General features: G+C 35.4%; 1 protein-coding gene across 4 annotated transcripts in view; it reads left to right on the top strand.

Moving 5' to 3' along the window:
* Positions 1–19,829, top strand: part of POLR3G (RNA polymerase III subunit G) — a 36,820-nt gene that overhangs the window by 692 nt on the left and 16,299 nt on the right. For 3 of the 4 annotated variants that reach the window (XR_013993599.1, XM_081052968.1, XM_081052966.1), the window contains exons 1-5: positions 12–103; positions 6,529–6,688; positions 8,834–8,963; positions 14,742–14,798; positions 16,667–16,717. Coding sequence is in view for 3 of the 4 variants with exons in the window: in XM_081052968.1 (XP_080909094.1) it covers positions 6,572–6,688; positions 8,834–8,963; positions 14,742–14,798; positions 16,667–16,717 (355 nt within the window). In the remaining variant the exon portion in view is untranslated. Of the gene's footprint in view, positions 1–11; positions 104–6,528; positions 6,689–8,833; positions 8,964–14,741; positions 14,799–16,666; positions 16,718–19,829 lie in introns of those variants that run through there. The other variant, XM_081052967.1, reaches the window with a different exon arrangement.

The following is a 19,829-nucleotide window of genomic DNA, read 5'->3' as shown; positions in this document are numbered from 1 at the left end:
GGAAACTGCACCGGGCGCCGGCGCGTTCTGTGCGCACCCCTTCCCTGCCGGCCGGCGCTTCGGCTGCACAGTTTTGCCCAAGCCTCCGAGACTTAGTGAGCAGGTAACAGAGGAAGCAATTGAGGGCTGGGGAGGAGATGGAGAGGGTAGAGGGGAATTAAAGGGGCACAATGAAAGGTGGGGGTAGTCGGGTGGAGATTCATTGATGCGCTTCTCGGTTGAGGTGCGTTGAGAGATAGCTTGACTTCCCCTTCTAATCCCTTCAAAATCTTTTAAAATTGTCGTTTCCATATCTTACCTGGTCGCCACTTCCTGGGACTGTTTGCAGTGAGTTAGAAAGGAATTCATGCTCTTACTGATTGATGGTAGATTTTCAAATCCTGTGACGATACGATTGGTTCCGGCATGAATCATTGCCGCAGGCTTGCAGCTAAGGGCAGACTATTCTGTATGTTTTCTTAATTGTTGGCCCTTTATCCTGTATCATGGAGAGTGGGGTTGTCAATGAAGTTTTTTTTCTCTTCTGAAAAATTAAATTCTATATTGTTTCCCCACCCTCCTTTTTTTAAGTTTATCCGCTCTTGGAAGAGAGCAAAGAAAGTTGATAGAAAGGCTCACCTAAGAAAAGTGGAGGCAGCCACACCCTGTGAAAATAAAAAAAGTGAATAATAACTGGGTGTGGCCCTGCCAGCCACATAAAACACCCTCAGTATTAAAGCCAGGCCCCTTTCTCCACTCCGCACCTCTCTCAACTATTGAAATATCCATTTAGGCTGCAAAAATTCCCTTGAGAACTTGACTAACCTCCCTACTGAGCCAGGAAAAATTACATAGACTCATGAGACAGCATTATAAAAGAATTAATGAAAAACCCTTATTGTGGCAGCTTACTAGTAAGCCTTCATACAAGGAAATGTGTACTCTCCTCCCCTAAGCTCCTAAAGTTTTTGGTGGGGATGCAGCCTTTCTGAATATTTTCCTAACTTAGACTTTTTCCAGTCACTCTGTTCAGGGCTACCCTTATGTGCAAGTCCTAGAGCTAGAGGTGTAAAGAACAGAATGGTGTAAAAAATCATAATCCGGGTTCTCAAGAATTTGAGGGAAGACAGTGGGGGATATAAAATTTCTATTAATACAGTCAAAAAAAGAGACAAACGAGTGAAACTTCTTCCTTTTGGAAAAGGCCTATTTCCCAAAACGGGAATACCTGTATTCTAGAATTGATGAGTGTCGTAATACATATCACCTGGAGTTCTAAGAATCCATTTATTTCAACAGGAGGATCTTACCAAGAGCAAGGAGGGATGAAATGACTCTTGCTGATGTTGAGCAACTTAAACTGCATCTTAAGGTTCAAAAAGGGGCGCAGCCAGGCAGGGCAGAAGGGGAGTAGGTTGCAGTGGAGAGAATCATAGTCAGGACATGATTACAGAAGAATGAGTCAGGAGGATAGGTGCAGCCATCTTAAAAGGGCTCTGAATATTTGAATAGGGAGTTTGGATTTAATTCTCTAGCCTAGAGGCAAAATAGGGAGAATAGCATAATCAGAACTATGCTTTAGGATGAATATTGTGGAAGAATAAATTAAAACAAACAGGAAGAACAAGGGATATCACAAAATTTGCAGATAATCAAAAGTGAGGTGGGAAAGAGCTAAACTGGATTATGGCAGAAGAAATAGAAAGGAAGGGACATTTTGAAGGAAGAATTAGATGATGGATTTGATAGTAGGGGTGGAACAGAATGAGAAATCGGTACTGAGTCACTCCACATGTTCAAATGTTGGTGTCTGGGAAAATAACATACCATGGTAGAAATAGAGATCTTATATATGAAAGGTAATCTAGTTAGTGTAGGGGGAAGACGAACTCAATATTTTAAGTTTAAGGTACTGTCCAAATATTTTTCTGGTACTAAGAGCATGTGCTGAAACTCAGGACAAAGGTCAGTGCTGGAGGTAATGGAGAGGGAGAGGTCATCAAACCCCAAGAGTGGGTGCATTTCTGAAGAGCAGAAACCAAAGATCGGATTTTAAGGATATCCATACTTAGGGGGTTTAAGAAGAGAAGTAGGCCAAAAAAAAGTGTTCATTGGGGTAGGAGAACAGGAGTTTTATTAAAGCCCAGGAAAGAGAGTTTCAAAAGAGAAAAGGCAGTAATCAGCCTTGCATTTCAGAAGTCCAAGAATATGAATGAGGACAAAGGGCCAGTGGATTTTGCCATGGGAACCATTGTGACCTTTGCATTTCTGAATGTCCGTGAGTGTAGTTCCCATCATAAGTAAGATAAAAGCCAAACGCTTTGCCACAGCTCCCACAGGGCTCCACAAGCTCTGACCTTGACCAGCCTCTCCCCAATCCTCAGCAGCTACATGGGCTTCTTGTTCTTCGGACACTCCCAGAGCTGTGGCTTCCTCCTCTGCACTTGCTGTTGCTTCTCTCTGTAATCATCTCCACCCCATCCGTCCATCTTAGGGCTCCCAGGCCTACTCCAGCACAGTGCTCAGATTTATCCTGCACAAAAAGACCTTTCTTTTATGCAAAAGCCACTACCATACTCCTTGGTTATCCCTTTACCGTGATTTGTTTCTTTCCGTAGCTGTATTGATTTCCTAGAACTGCCCTAACATGTTACCACAAATTGGATGGCTTAAAACAACAGAAATTAATTCTTATGCTTTTAGAAGCCAGAAATCTGAAATCAAGGTGTCAGCAGGTGTGTTCCTTTTGGAGGCTCTGAGGGAGATTCTGTTCTATACTTCTCTCCTAGCTTTTGGTGGTTCCTGGCACTCGGTGGTGTTCCAGGCTTGCAGCTGCAGCACTCCAGTCTCTGCCTCCATCTTTACATGGTGTTTTCACTGTGTGTGTTTCTCTTTCTATTCAGATTTCCCTTTTATAAGGATACCAGTCATTGGAAGAGGGTTTATCCTAATCCAATATGACCCCATCTTAATTCAATTACATATGCAAAGACTTTTTCCAAATAAGGAAGGTCACATACAGCTATCGGCAGTTAGGACTTAGACATATTTTTGAAGGGGCACAATGTAACTCACAACAAGAGCACATAATATTATGTTACAGACTTATTGATTTACTTGTCTGTGTTCTTTCATCCTCTGGAATATAAGATCTGAGGGCAGCGACCTGGTTTTGTTCAGTGCTGTCTGCGTGCTAACCACAGTGCTTGGAAGCTCAACATTGGTTGAATGGATAAGTGAATCAATGAGATTGGCCCATATGAAATGTAGGAAGATTTGGTCAATGAGAAAAGGGGAAAGCTGGTTTTAAAAATCCTTCATTCAAGAAGTTTGCACCCAGCAATCGCTCTCCTGGGTATCTACCCAAAAAATCTGAAAGCATTTCTCTATAGAGACACGTGTACTCCAATGTTCATTGCAGCTTTGTTTACGGTGGCCAGGACATGGAAACAACCAAAATGTCCTTCGATAGATGAATGGATAAAGAAGTTGTGGTATATATACACAATGGAATACTATCCGGGGTTAAGGAAAGATGATATAGGAGCATTTGTGACAACATGGATGGATCTTGAGAGTATAATGCTAAGTGAAATAAGTCAGACAGAAAAAGCAGAGAACCCTATGATTTCACTGATATGTGGTATATAAACCAAAAACAACAAAAGAACAAGACAAACAAATGAGAAAGAAAAACTCATAGACACAGACAATAACTTAGTGGTTGCCAGAGGGTAAGGGGGTGGGGGGTGGGTGATGAGGGTAAGGGGGATCAAATATATGGTGATGGAAGGAGAACTGACTCTGGGTGGTGAACACACAATGGGATTTATAGATGATGTAATACAGAATTGTACACCTGAAATCTATGTAAATTTACTAACAATTGTCACCCCAATAAATTTAATTAAAAAAAAAAAAAAGAATTTTGCCAGGATGAAAAAGAAACAAGGAAGTTGTTGAATCAACAAAGGATTTCAAAGACTGATACTTAGGCCTCACTTGTGAGCCTTTCTTCCTTGATACAGTTACCAGAGTCAAAGGACTGCTTCTCTGCTATACAAGAGAATAAAATGAATTTAGCAGCTTCTCCAGGTATAGGAAAACTGACTCGTGATAAGTGAAGTAAAAAGAGATGGATTTGTAGGCCAGAATTTGCCATGATGTGTAATGATTACGGGTGTCTCAAGAACTAGGGTTGATTTTTGTTCCGAGGCCAGTACATTCACTAATGATATCAGTTATACACCCAAAAGTTTCTTGAGAAATACAGACATTTAGAGGCAGCAGAGTTTGATATTTCTCAAGGGATATTCCATCAAGCAATGATAGCCAATATATTCTTTTTTTATGGTGAGTTTTCCGAACTACTTCCCAGGGCCCATCTCCGAAGACTCTAGTGCAGTAGGTTTGAGGATTGAGGATCACTGGGGATTTTGTATGTTTAATAAGTCCTCCAGGTAATTCTTGTGATCAGGCAAATTTGGGAGACATTCATTATGTAGAATTGTTCTTAATCTTTAATTAGTGGCAGATTGTGGATGGGAATTCAGCCCAGTGGTCTCGACCATGCCTACTTGGCTCCCGCAATTCGTTTCTTAGAGTGAAAGTGTGAGTTCTCTGCTCAGCAGTTTTCATACTTGGGAGACCAGCTTTCTGTAGACTCAGTATATACTTTAGTGACTCAGCAATTGAAACAAGGCCATTTGGATATTTTCCTTTTCTTTTAGTGTGGACAGCTGGAATGAGCTTGGTTATTAAAATAAGTGCTTTCCTCTATGAATTGTGTTTCATAGTAACTCAATATTTAAGTGGATGAAGGGAATTGATTACTGATAGAATTCCAGTTAATAAATACAGAAAGAATGAAAAAAATGTATATGTCATCACATTACAATCCATAATGGAATAATGGATCTAGGCTATGATCATCAATGGCTGCTAAAATCACTAGGTGAAAACAGATAGGGAACTTTATACTAGATCAGGGGTGTCCAAACTGCGGCCCGCCGGCCAACTGCGGCCCGTGATCCATTTTTAATTGGCCCACAGCAAATTCCAAAAATATATTTAGTTTACTTAAATAAACCAGGCAATATATACTTCACCTCCAGTGAGTGGCCCGGCTGTTTGTGTATTTTACCACATATGGCCCTTGGTGAAAAACGTTGAACAAAGTTTGGACCCCCCTGTACTAGATGAAACAGACTGACAGCACCTGAAGCCGCTGACCAGCAACATCACCGAGACAGGCCCTCCATGCGCATCCTGATGTGATGCCGTAGGAAAAACAGAATCTCTTTTAAGCATGCTTGCAAAAATTCACGCCCACATTTGTGTAAGCCTTTAGCTCACCTGTTTATAGAAAATACAAGGAGTAGAGGAATGTATTAAACTACATCTCATGTATGAAATCATTCAAATCCAGAATTTGGGAAAATTTTAGCCTTGCTACTCTGAAACTGTGGTCTGCAAAACAGCAGCGTTGATACCTCCAGAGAGATTATTAGAAATGCAGATTTTCAGTTGCCCATGGCCAACTGAGTCAGAATCTGCATTTTAACAAGTTACAGGTAATTCATGTGCCTTAAGGTTGGAGAAACATTGTATGGACAACGGCCTCATTTTTTCAACAAATAAATGGCGAGGGAAAAAAGGGAAGGAACTGTACAGCGGTATGGGAGAGCATATTATTGCTTTTCTGAGCTCACAGTGTTGAATGATACTCAATCTTATCAGTGGGAACAGAGATTTAAAGAGCATGCATTATAACCTTCTCTATGAATGCAGAGCTGTGAAAAAATGTCATGTCAGAATCCCTGTTAATGCACGGCTGGCTCAGCTCTCTCGTTACAGTGTAATCATATTTCAGACAATCCAGAAGTTCAGTACGGAACTTGATTGAATATGTGACATCCCTACTGCCCTCAAATTTGAAGAGAGTACAGGTTTACCTTACCTTTAACTATTTCAGATGTTTTTATCTGAACCTTTTTTTTTTTTGCTTGGACAGACCTCTTCAGAGTCTTACAGACTCCATTGCCATTTCTAAAAGGACACTGGACTTGATCTTAAGGAGCCTCTCTAATATTCAAATTCTAGGATAAAAATATAATTTAAAATTTTAAAGTATGTATGACTGCTGATAGTCTTAAAGTTGAATAAAAAACATGGTGTCCTCTCTTCACCAGCCCGACCTTTACTTGTCCACATTTTTATGTATATCTGGGATCCTGTTGCCAAACCACAGAGGAGTGCAGAAAATTGCATCAACTGACTGTGCGGTAGTTGGGGCAGCATCTTAAAGGAAACCTACGGTCGACCTCCTCCCAGACCTAGAGAGATAGTTGAGGCCATCATTACCTCACCTGCCAAATAGACTACATGTGAGGAGTTCAAGAATCAGTTTATCACATGTTTATTTCTATACAAGTTTTGCTTTCCAGAAGTGTTTTAAATTGGCTAAGCTACTTAAGGTGTGGAGTGTGTTTGGCTTTAAAATGTCAGTTTCATCTCTCATATGATCTAGTAAATCTTAATCATTAATAGTATCTTTCAGAATTTGCCCACTTTTCTGGTATAACTACTTCCAATGGCTGGGAATAAAGGGAGAGGACGTGCTGCTTATACCTTCAATATAGAGGCAGTTGGATTTAGCAGGGGTGAAAAGTTACCTGATGTTGCATTGAAACCACCCCCACTATTTCCTGTAAGTACATTAACAGTGAATTCTTACAGTGTGTTTTCTCATGTTTCAAAAAAAATTAAAATTTTATATATGCTATCATTATGGTATCCTAAAATGTAAGAAAGAGACAGAGCATATTTCACTTTAATTGAATATTTCCACTGTTCTTCACTAACCTTTTCTAATTTTCAGACTGTTTCATTAAAATACAGAAAACAAAACTATACCTTTCCATGAATATATTCAGTATTGTGTGAACTAGGAAATATATATTTTTTAATTCATGTATCTTGTATTGCTGTTATTGATATATTCCAATATTAAAATATTTTTTAAAAGCAAAGTTAGATTTTACAGCGGTCCTCAGTTCCCACTCCACCAGACTTTCAATAATGATTTTCTACTCATTTTGCAACTGTAAGATTTAATTTTGCTCTCTAGATACCACTTGGCCTTTTTTCCCACTGAACTTTTTTTTGTTGCTTATTTCCATATTTTATTAAAGTCAATTTATATTTTGTTAACTGTTTTTCAAAATATAAGTGTTTCTACTACATTTGGTGTTGTTTTTAAGTTTAACTGGCATATAACGTTTAATCTAATGCTTTTGCTTTGTGTTTAGTTTAAAATGTAAGCTTACATTTCCAGATATGAAGGTGCTGTGATATAAAAATGAAAAATTCATAAATAACCAGATACTCCCTCCAATAATCTTTTTCTCTATTTCAAGAGGAGAAGTCCTTTGTTGAAATATTTGTTAGTAAGGGACCCTGGACAACTGTATCTGGGGATCTAGATGTCTCACATAGGAGCCTCTATTTTTTTGCTCTTGATATTTTTCCTTTCTGATACTCACTACAGCCTAAAAACAAAGACAGCTATCTCAGGTACAGGTAGGTATATTGTCACTTTACATGGATTTCTTTTAAAACAAGCTCTGTCCATGTGTAAGATTACTTCTAAACACTGCAAATACTAGTACATACTATCTCATACATGGAATAAGACTGAAATTCCTCACTACTGGATGAGGAACAGCTTCTGTCTGATCTGGCCTTTCTGATGTATCACTGACCCTTTCCCCACCACCGTTCTCTCTCCCTAGCCTTCCTGGCCTCCTTGTTTTCTCAGGCAGTTTCCTTTCTGTTTCCCCAGCTAGCGACATCTGGTCCCCCAGTCTTTGCATGGATGGCTTCCTAATTTTATCCAGCTCTCTGCTCAAATGTGATTTCCCTAAGAGGTCATGCATGTTTACCCTATGCAGACCAGCCACCTCCAACCTCCATGTACTCTGTTAGTCACGCTTTCCTCTACCTGGCTTTATGTTTTTCATATCACTTATCCTATAAATGAGGAAATTATATAGTACCTCATTTGTTTACTTGTTTGTTGTGCTTTTCTCCCCAAGAATGTTAAGTTCCATGTAAGCAGGAACTTTGGCTACTTCATCATCATATCTCCTATTGTCTAACCATGTCTGGCTTATGGTAGGCACTCAGTAAATAGTTGTAGAATTAATTCAAAGTGAAATTGAAAATTTATCCTATACTTAGCCTCTAAAAGCAGAACTATGTACCCTGAGGACCCACTTTTTTATTAATATGTATATTATGAATATGTATATATATATACATATATACACACACACATATGTATGTATATATTGTTCACTTCTCAATTTCTTCACTATAAATGGGGAAATATTGATGGTACTTTAAATGAGATCAGGAGTCCATCCTGGTCATAGTAACCACTTGCTAAACAATAGCTGCTACTATTATCATTTTTTATACTAGTGCTCCCAAAAATACCACCACTGATTGAGGATAATAAGAGACTGAAGCAGTTTCTTTCATTTGGGTGTCTTGAGTTTTAAAACATAGAATCACAGTCAATAGTCTATATAGCAAAATGATTATTGGGTGGTCAGTAAAAGTTAGGGCCAGGAGGAAAATTAAGCATCTTTCCTACCTCTAAGAGCAAAGTAGGATATGAGCTAAAAGTTTAAATAGATTATAAAAGCTGTTTAAGTTGATTGTAAAACATAGTACCTATAAAATGTAGCTTTTCAATAAAACTGACATTTTCCAGAATACAGACAAAAGGGATTTTAAAATATTTAATTTATTTAAAAAAGAAAAAAAAAAAACATTGTCTCTTAAACAGGATACAGATTATAAACCAGTGCCAGTGAAAACAGGAGAGGGTGAAGAATATATGCTGGCCTTGAAACAGGAGTTGAGAGAAACTATGAAAAGAATGCCTTATTTTGTAGAAACACCTGAAGAAAAACAAGGTGCGTATTTGGACTCTTTGATTTTGTGGTTCATTGTATACAATGTTTTGGTGAAACGATGTTTTGGCACAAGGTATATAGTCATTTAATGCTAATTGATTCCAGTCAGTCAGAAATTATCAACGACTTTGAAAAAACATATTTATGTTGATTTAACAGAAAATATATGTTAAATTTTTTAATATTTTATTTTGAAAATTACCTTTCACAATAGAAGTTTTATATGTTCAGTAAAAATTATGAAAAACAAAAAAAATATTTAAAAGTAAAAATCACCCATGATGTTTGTCTAGATTAACCTTTTGCATATTTAGATTTTTTACTTCTGTATGTGTTTTCCTTTTACAAAATTGGATTCATGTTATTTTGTGTCTTCGTTTTTTACTCAATAGTATATTATTAGCGTTTTTACATATCCTTAATATTTTTTGAAAATATTATTTTGAATTACTATGTGGTATGCCATTGTGTGGATTAAAATTAATTGTAACTAGTTTCCTGCTGTTAGATTTAAGATTGTTCCAAACTTTTTTGTTACATATATGTAATGCCATGATTACTGACTCTCCTTATACTAAATCTTTATGCAGGTCTCTGATTATTTTATATTTCAGTTAAAATTTTTAAATGTGTTGACTATATTTTGGCTTATAATTTATATATCAGATATAATAGCATATAAAACATGTATTCATTGCTTATGCCAAGGACAGAAAGGAGAAATTCAGTTGGAGAAGGCTTAAGTCTTACACTGGAAGTAGGAAGTGGTTTTAGAGGAAGGGAACCCATTCCTGAGTAGTTATTTAGCACAGTAGAAGTATATTGATTTTTAGTTTCTGCCCTTGAATGTTGAAATTAGAGAGATCAATATCATTCTTGAATTCTCCAAACAGCATTACTAAAACATGAGAAATTCATAGTATCATCTCATTCCATTAGTATTAAAAATGCATTCCATTTTCCCTCTCTCTAAAAGGCTCAGAATTGGCTAAGAGTCAAAAAGGAAATCTTACATAATAATATTACATGTGCTTGTAATTATAAGAAGCTTTTTAGACAAGTTCATTTAATTTTTCAATACATAACTGCTTGAGGTAACAGTTTATTAAGAGATAGTTTTACCTCAAAAATACTGAATTTTATTACTTTCATGATCATGTTGCATGCTTTTATCTGAGTTCAAAATGAAATTAAAGCTCTCATTTTGAAGATGTAAAAGGTAAAGCTTAATGAACTAATAAATATTCATTATTATTAGAAAAATAATAGTGTACGGCATACTTTAGACTTTTTAAAATTAGTCTTTTGTCTAGACTATGAGACACATTTACTTAACTAAATGTGGTTGTTATTAAAATACATGTCTGATTTAAAAGTGTATCATATTAAACCATTAATGTGAGTCTTTTATGCAGACATTAAGAACATAATTTCGTTGTTGATTTCTAGGAGTGGTTGGCTTGTACCTGGATCAAGAGACTCTTTATCTTTGATAACTGCACAATAAAGTGTTTAAAAATATATGGTTTGTTTTGCTTTTGTTTCTTTCAGGAGAAAACTCATAATTTTTCGAATTGATACAAGTACATTCTCTTTGAGGTCTTCATGTATATGTCTCTTTCCTGATGTAATGTGTTTTTAAAATCTGGTTGAAAATAAAGAGTGTTTTAAAATATAATATATACATACATATGTGGGTATATAGGTTAATGCAATATATACTATATATGTTCATACATATATACACAAAATGTTTATATAATATGAACACCTTGAATGAAAAAAGAATTGGCCGGAAGGAAGAGAAGTAAGCCACTGTCAGAGGGAGACTTATTCTAGATAGTGTTACATTACTATACCTTCACCAGCCTTCTCCCATCACTTGCCACCTATGTGCTTTAGGAAAGGGAGACTTATGAACTAATGTAAAAATGAAATTACTAGAGACTAGGACAAACAAACAGGGTAGATCTCAAGACTTCCTGATAATCAAGTGGCTGGTAATTGAAGTCAAGGCATTGACATTTGTCACAAAGAACGGAGGGACATAATAAACATATTTCATATTGTGATATCTTCAAGGTTTGTTTATGTTTTCAGGTAGAATTATGGAAGTGATTGGTATTTTCTTTACGATGAAATTTATTATTTTTATAATAAAGGAAAAATACCAATGAATATTGTTAGGGTATATAGAGAGAATCTGGTTCAATGGTTCCCAGCTCAGGTTCCTGAACCACGGTCCTCTGAAGTAGAAACAGAAGTGACAGTGGCAATGGATCTGTAAGCCATTTTCAGAGCTTAAAGCTTAATGGAAATTATGCATTTACCTGCAATATGGCCACAAGGTCTGTTATTGAGTAAGTGAAATTTGTTTGGTTTATTAACTCTTGATATACCATCAGGATCCATGTGACCCTATTTTAATTTTGGGGTTTCCTTTTGAGCAGTTCTTACTATATGTAATGATGATATTCATAACTTTTTTTTTTTCACAGAGCTCTTCTAAAGAACAACAGAATTTACTTTAAAAAAGAAAGAAAACTTATTTTATCTAAGCATTACCATATCATCCCATTTGAACCTTTTATAAGTCTAAAATACATTTGGGGATTTTAGTGATCTTATTTTTCCTGAATCTTGAAACATTTTTCTGTTTTATCATTATAGATACTATTTCATCATTGTTCATCCATTATTCCCCACTATGTTGAAAAAAATGACTAAAATATTAAAAATCGAAGAATGATAAAATTGCATAGAAGGATGACACAATAGTGAAATAAATCATCACTGTTATATTATCCTTTAGTTTTCCTATTGTGTTGTCCGAAGTATTACATTAATTTTTTAGAAGATATAAAAGAAGTCTGGAGAGATTCTTGTCTTTGTAGGCGTTTGTTTTTGTATTAGCCTTTATAGAATACAATTGAGAATTCAAAAGTTTTCATTTTCTGTTCATAATAGCAAAGAGAAGAATATTGACAGAGAAAGATGTTTCGCAATGACTAGACAAATCAGGAGATGAATGCGAAGAGATAACAGTTCTCTGGTTGCTAATGATGATAGTGAAGTTTTATAAGCAAAATCTCTGACTGAGTCTATATGACAATATCCTAGGTCAATTTCTCAAACGCAAGAATCAATGAGTAAACAATATGTCTCTAAGGATAAATGGGAAATATGGTATTCTCATACAGTTTATCTTTGAAAATCACGTCATCACATAATACTTTGTGATAAAAATCTGGAACATCCTGTTTGCTAAAATGACATGCAACTATATTTTTTCTTTTTTTATGATATTAATATACCAAAAATTATTTGATATAGTTTGTAACTGGAGAAATGCTGAAGGCAAAAGCAAAGATGATTGAAAGGAAATAGATTTTGTAGAGATGAAACAATTTAGTGGACTAATCATGTTACTTGATAATTTTAAATTTAATAAGGAAAGTGTTTTGCAATTATGGACCAAAGAAAATGGCTGGGCCATTCTTGCCAACAAAAGTGTGTGCCATTAAACTGTTTTAAAGTACTACATTTTGATGGCGAGAGTACAGTAAGAATCAGAAGTAATGAAAAGCTAGAACCTGCTAGAAATGCATTTGTAATTAGAATCATTGAGATGGTCCAAGTGTAAGAAGAAGAACCAGAAGTGATAAGTTAGAACTTATTAAAGATATTTTTGAAATTTTGAATTAGAATATATGAAATGCATATGTGAGTATGTATAATTCACTTAAAGTATACAATTCAGATGGCTTTTAATGTAGTCACAGAATTGTTCAACCAATACTATCTAATTTTAAGAAGCTTTTCATCATTCTGAAAAGAAACCCCATACCCATTAGTATCACCAGCCCGTTCTCCTCTCCCTGCAGCGCATGGCATCCACTCATCTGCTTTGTCTCTAGTGATTGATCTGTTCTGGATATGTCATATAAATGGAATCATTATATGTGTTCTTTTGTGACTGGCTTCTTTAACTTAGCATAACGTTTTCAGAGTTTATCCATGGTATAGCATGTATTGATGCTTCATTTCTTTTTATGGCTGAATGATATTCCATTGTATATATTTCCATGTTTTGTTTTCATGTTCCTCACTAATGTTGGTGAACATTGGGGTCATTTCCACTTGGGGGCTATTATGAGTAATAGTGCCATGAACATTCATGTACATGTTTTGGTGTGGACATAAGTAATTTCTATTGGGTGTATATCTAGGGTCATATGATAACTCTAATGTATTTAACATTTTGAGGAACTTCCAAACTGTTTTTCAAAGTGGTTGCACCATTTTACGTTACCAACAGTGTGTGAGGGTTCCAGTTTCTCCACATCGTTGCCAACACTTGTTATTGTCTTTTTGGTTGTTCATCTTACTAGGTATAAAATGGTATCTCATTGTGGTATTGACTTGAATTTCCCTAATGTCTAATGATGTTTAGCATCTTATCATGTGCTTTTGTCCATGTGTATCTTCTTTGGACAAATGTCTATTCAAATCACTTGCCTCTTTTTAATTGAGTTCTGGTCATTGGTTTTCAATATCTCTTATTCTCCTGAAAATTATTGGAAAGTAATTTAAAAATGTAAAAAATGGTTCATTGGACCCAGATAATAAAATGGTAACAACTGCCTTTTTTGGTATACTTAGTTTATTTTCAAAATATGGAATCCATTTTGGAGAAAATTTTCAATGCAAGTGCTGGGGATCTCTCATTTATGCTGACTTCTCTTTGCAGATGAAAAACTTGACTGCATGATCAAAGTCAAACAGTTATATAGCTAGAAAAGTCTGATCTCTTTGTCTCTGTTCTGCTTTGGCTATCTTTAGTTATCTTTGTCTACACCGTGGTCTTAGTATCATTTGGAAGGATTTTCTTGATGTGGAAGAAAAATCAGTACATATTTTCACCTTGATTTTTATATTTTCATCTTTTGTATTACCTTTCTTATTTCATGACTATACCCCCAAATCACTTTTTATCGTGAACCATGGTTTCAAGCTATGCACGATGGTGGTGCTTGCCAACTTGTGCTGCTGAAAAACGGTTTGGGCCTTCATAGAGGGAGTTATTTGTAGCAAAATGACCATAGCAGAACCAAGCACCATAATTGTTGCTCTTCCATTTTTTTCAAGCTCAGAAGGTCCCTGCAGTAGTTGGCATGGAAGGCTTGCAACTTGTTCACTCATTGCCTCATCAAGGCCAACCTCTCCTATTCTTACCCCATTCTCCCACCTAATGGGTGTGGAAAGTAGCTCATTGAAAAGCCTAACTGAATGTGTGTATTAAATGCTAGTGGTGAGCAAACAGCCCTTCATTCCCACTTAAGTACTTATTATCTAACAGTTACACAAGGTTTAAAGATTCGGAGCTGGAGGCCAATGTCACAAGAAGAAAATCAAAGATGATGAGTAGACCTTTTTGCCCTTATATGTATCGTAAGTGGCTTCCTGACATCGCTTTGGGCTTTTGTGAGTATCCTCAGAGATGAGTCTGGTTGTCCGATGCTAAGAACCATAATTAAGGTTTAGGTCTCTGTTCACCCCTAGCCATTCATACCAAGCTGCTTCTTGCCACTTTCTTAAACATATAATGCTCATTGAATTCTTCGTTGTGCATTCAGGAACACATTATGTACAAATGTAGGAAGCTCCCTGAAAGTGAAGTAAAAGGTATTCTCTAGTGTTTTCAGTTGTTTTAAAGAAATGGCTTAAATTCAGGTTTATTGATTTTTTTTTAATAAATATATTTTACTTTTTTTCTAGATATTGAAAGATATAGTAAAAGATATATGAAGGTATACAAAGAAGAATGGATACCAGGTAATTATAAAACGAAAAATGTTAAAATTATTTATAAAGTCTACCCCACTTTTTTTTTTTTTGGATAAATTTTACATTTTACCATAGCAAAATAGAGTCTGGCACTTTTCCTGTAATTAATAAATAGTGTATGTCTTTTGAAAACTAAGATGAAAAGATTGTTATACTGTAATATGGAAAAGCTGACGTGTTTTTGTGGAATTCTTAAAATACATTTTTTTGATAAACTAGGATTTGCCAGACCCACTTGCGTTTTCCATTTTCATTTGCCACAATCACAATTTCAGTCTTTAGTACCGGTAGTACTCCTGTGCTGATGAGTGATTGTATAGCTTTTGGAGGAAAAACACAAATCTAGTTTTAAGGAGTTTTAAGCCACATCATGGATCATCCTTCTTTCAAGCAGACGTAGAGTATTTTTAGGTGTTAAGGTTCCTTTTCAATAGAACCATACCTAAGATAGCTTTTTTCATCATTCCCAAATTTGCCTTGGATATAGACAAGGTGGAAGTGGCTGGAGAGATCTCATCGAGCTCATTTATTTTGCTATTAAAACAGTTAAAATTTTGCCATTAAAACAGATAAAACAGTTGCCATTGAAATGAAGTGACCTATCAGGGCGACTTGGATAATACTACTGGAACTTAGTTCTCTTCATTTTTAACTCCCTTTCCTTTGACATCTCTGTCCTTGGAGTTTTATAGAAACTGCTTTTATATAAAAGCATAAATGGCATTTGTAGCATTATTGCTTTAACAAGTTATAGGGCTCTCACTTTTCAGTTTTGATTATTGATAAGGTTGTGTCCCCTGGAAACACTGACTTAGATCTCTCATTTCTTCCACTTCTTAAATATTCATCTCTTGAATGAATGGTTCTTTTTACATACTTTCTCATGATCATCTATCAGTTGTTTATAAAAACAAATATATTCAAAACAAAATGTATTAGTTCAGGTAAAATAGCTTGAGATGTAACTGTTTTCTACAAAATACACCGAGTTTTTTGTTTGTTTTTAAGCAGGCAATATTTTTTAATCCATTTCTATGTTGCTTCATTTTTCTGATTAACTCTATGCTTAAAAATTAAAAGAAAGGGACAAATTAGAGGAATTATTTAGCTAATATGGACAGAATAATTTGTTGGAGGGAATTTCCTTTACACAGCTGTTTATATTTTTAATTTCAATGTTTTCGGATAATACAATTGTTTATTTAGTTTTGTATGTGTTGGGATTATGGTCACATATTTTAACTTTAGAAAAAATATCCTTCATTTCATAAGAAATATGTATCAACTACAGAAAAGTTAAAAAATACAAAGTAGTCAAATAATAAATACTTAAAAAAACACAGCTGTAATCCTAACACGCAAAGAATTACTATAATTACTGTAATATTTTGTTCCAAAACTGGTGCTTTCTCTGCATATTTATATGTTATGTTTATTTTTTAATGGGATTCTATACATATTGTTTTAGAAACCTTTTTTGTTTAACAATATATCGTGAATAACTTTTCATGTCCCTTCATACCTAAACCTTTTATATACAAAATATTTTTCTACATTTTTCTTGTTATGAAAATTTCAGTCTTTAAAATTGATTACATAAATACCGTACAGCTGTCAAAAGAATGTTGTAGAAATCTTATAGCACTATTTCAAAGCGATTTTAAGGAACACTTTTTCTTCATAGGAGAAAATATATTATCATATTTTGATTCCCAGGCTAAGTCTGTATTGTCAGATATTAAAAATTTTTATTTTCATTGCTTGAGCAGCTGTTGTGTTCTTTAAATAATTATGTCCAGTGCCACTAATTTCTAAAGGAAACTTTAATTTTTATATTTCTTCTTTTGTACACATAGATTGGAGGAGACTCCCAAGAGAGATGATGCCAAGGAAAAACTGCAAAAAAGGTATATTGACTAATATAATAATCCAGGTAGGAAAAGGTTATTGCTTAAATTCTAATATGGAATTGTCAACCTGAAGTTACATTCTATATTTTAAATGTATTTTCTTAAAATATGTTCGGCATTTTGATTACTTTGTTACAGTTTTTTCTTGTTGAATTTTTGTTTTGTTTTATTTGTTTTTATTTGTTTAGTTTCTTTAATTACAGAATTTTGATATGCCAAGAAAGACTTTCAATTATGTAGACAATTTTACTTGCATATTTGAAACATTTTTTAATGGTTATATTGGCTATATTTTAACATTCTAACTTTCGGAACTGGTAAAATTTGGACACTGGTGGAATAGAACTTTATGTTGTATAATATGTAAAATACCAAAGTGAAAGTTTCCTTTGTGTTGTGCTTTCATAATTCCACTGAGTAAATATTGCCAAAAACTGTACTCAGAGGAATAAAACAGTGAGGAAAATGGGGACAATCCTTGCCCTCGTGGAGCTTACAGTCAAATGGAGTAAAAACATTAAACAAAAACACTATCCTCATTGAGAGGTCAGGAAAGAGTTCTTTGAGGAGATGGAATTGGACTCCAGACTGAAAGATGAGTAGGAGTTTACTAAGATGAGGTTGGAGGAGTGATACTGGGGAAAAACAAAACACAACAAAAAAAAACGCAAAAAAATTATTGTTTACAAGGGAAAATCATACATGTAGTTCAAAGGTGATATTTAAATATGTGCAAGTAGCAATGTTGAATATGTTGCTGGATACGTGGGGATGGACCACAAAATGGAGATGGTAGTCATCAGAAATTATAATTGAGATTATAAGAAAGGATGAGATTGCCTTCAAATTCAAATTAAAGAATTCGAAGAAATAAGGACCTACACCTGAGGAATACCAAAATTTAATAGCTGGTAGAGGAAATTGAATCAGCAAATAAAGGAGATATAAAGAGAGAGAGAGAGAGGAGAGGGAGAAACTGAAGAGAGTTGAGATACAGAAGTAAGAGTACACAGAAGTGAAGAGTATTTTAGAAGGTGGTCAACAATGTTAAAGGAAGTTAAAAAATGTGGCTGAGAAGTCCATAAAATAAAGATTGGAAAATGTAAATTTATTTTTGACATATTGATCATTGTTGACCTCAGTGAGAGCTTTTGAAAAGATTCCTAGAGGTGGAATCCAGATTGGAAAGGGTTAAACAGTAAATGAGAGTTTAGGAAATGGAAACAACTAGCATAAATTAGTCTTTAGAGAATTTTGCTGCAAAGAATGAGGAAAAGAGAACTAGTCAGAGAGGTTAAGAACAATGGGGTTAGTAACTAAGCGAAGAAATTCCTCCCATACCCTTCTCTCTTATTTTTTTCAGGCCCTGTTTTTGTTTTTTAATGGGCTTTACTTTTTTTGGAGCAGTTTTAGGTTGACAGCAAAATTGATCAGAAAGTACAGATTTCCCATATATTCCCTCTCCCACGTACATGCATAGCCTGCCCCATTATCACCATCTCCTACTAGAGTGGTACCTTTGTTACAATAGATGAACCTATATTGATACATCATTATCATCCAAAGTCCATAGTTTACCTTAGGATTCTTTCTTGGTGTTGTACATTCTAAGGATTTAGACAAATGCATAATGACTTGCATCCATCATTATAGTATCATACAGAGTAGTTTTACTGCCCGAAAAATTATCTGTGCTCTTCCTGTTCATCCCTTCCTCCTCCTAACCCCTGGCAACCACTGATCTTTGTACTGACTTCATAGTTTTGCCTTTTCCAGAATATCATATAGTTGGAATCATACAGTACATAGCCTTTCAGATTGACTTCTTCCACTTAGTAATATGTATTTAAATTTCTTCCATGACTTTTCATGGCTTGGTAGTTTCTTTTTAGTGTTGAATAATATTTCATTGTCTAGGTGTCCTACGGTTTATTTATCCATTCGTCTACTGAAGGACACCTTGGTTACTTCCAAGTTTTAGAAATTATGAGTAAAGCTGCTAAAAAAATTTGTTTTTGTATGGGCATAAGTTTTCAACTTCTTAAAGTAAATACTGAGGAGCATGATTGCTGGATTGTATGGTAAGAGTATGTTTAGTTGTATAAGAAACCACCACGTTGTCTTCCAAAGTGGCGGTACCATTTTGCATTCCCACCAGCAATGACTGGGAGTTCCTGTTGCTCCACGTCCTTGTCAGCATTTGGTGTTGTGTGTCCTGGATTTTGGCCGTTCTAACAATGAGTGGGATCTCATTGTTTTAATTTGTATTTCCCTGATGACATGTGATGTGAATTATCTTTTATATGCTTACTTTCCATTTGTATATCTTGTTAGGTAAGATGTCTCTTAAGGTCTTTGAACAATTTTTAAATTGGTGTGTGTGTGTTCTTATTGTTGAGTTTAAGAGGTTTTTTTGTATATTTTTGATATCAGTCTATAGGTAAAACACACTCCTATGTTTTTCTCCTTTTCTCTCACACTACTACCATTCACAATACTTCTGACACCCGATATCTGGAATTTTTTTCCCCTCATACCAAGCAATTCCCTGCAACACCAGGTGGTTGTCTTACAATTCAGTTCAATTCTGACACTAACCAAAGTTAGCACAGACCCCACAGGTTAAGAGCTCAGTCCCACGAGACTGCTCGCCACTTCAGATGCCAATCGTGCGTAGTGGGTCCCCAAGTTACCCACAAATTTCGTCTGTTGAATTTGAATTTGCTAGAAATGCTCAGAGAACTCAGAGAAACACATGTATCAGTTTATTATACAATAAGGCATATGATAAAGATACAGATGACCAGTCAGATGAACAGATACACAAGGCAAAGCGTGGAAGGGTCCTTAACACAGTAGCTCCTCTCTCCATGGTTAGGATGCTTGAACTTCCCAGTCTATGGAAGGGTACACCAATCCAGAAACTCACCGAACCCTGTACTTCTGGGATTTTTATGGAGGCTTTAATCACATAAGCATGATTAATCATTAACTTAGTCTCCAACCCCTCTTACTTTTCCTGGAGGATGGGAGAAGGGGCTGAAAGTTCCAGGCTTCTAGGCATGGCTTGATCTACCCTGACCAGCCCCTATCCTGAAGCTATTCAGGA

The sequence above is a fragment of the Rhinolophus hipposideros genome, assembly GCF_964194185.1.
Source record: "Rhinolophus hipposideros genome assembly, chromosome: 7".
Taxonomy (NCBI): Eukaryota; Metazoa; Chordata; class Mammalia; order Chiroptera; family Rhinolophidae; genus Rhinolophus; species Rhinolophus hipposideros.
Note: the sequence above shows the minus strand (reverse complement) of the source record. Positions and strands in the feature narration are given on the sequence as shown.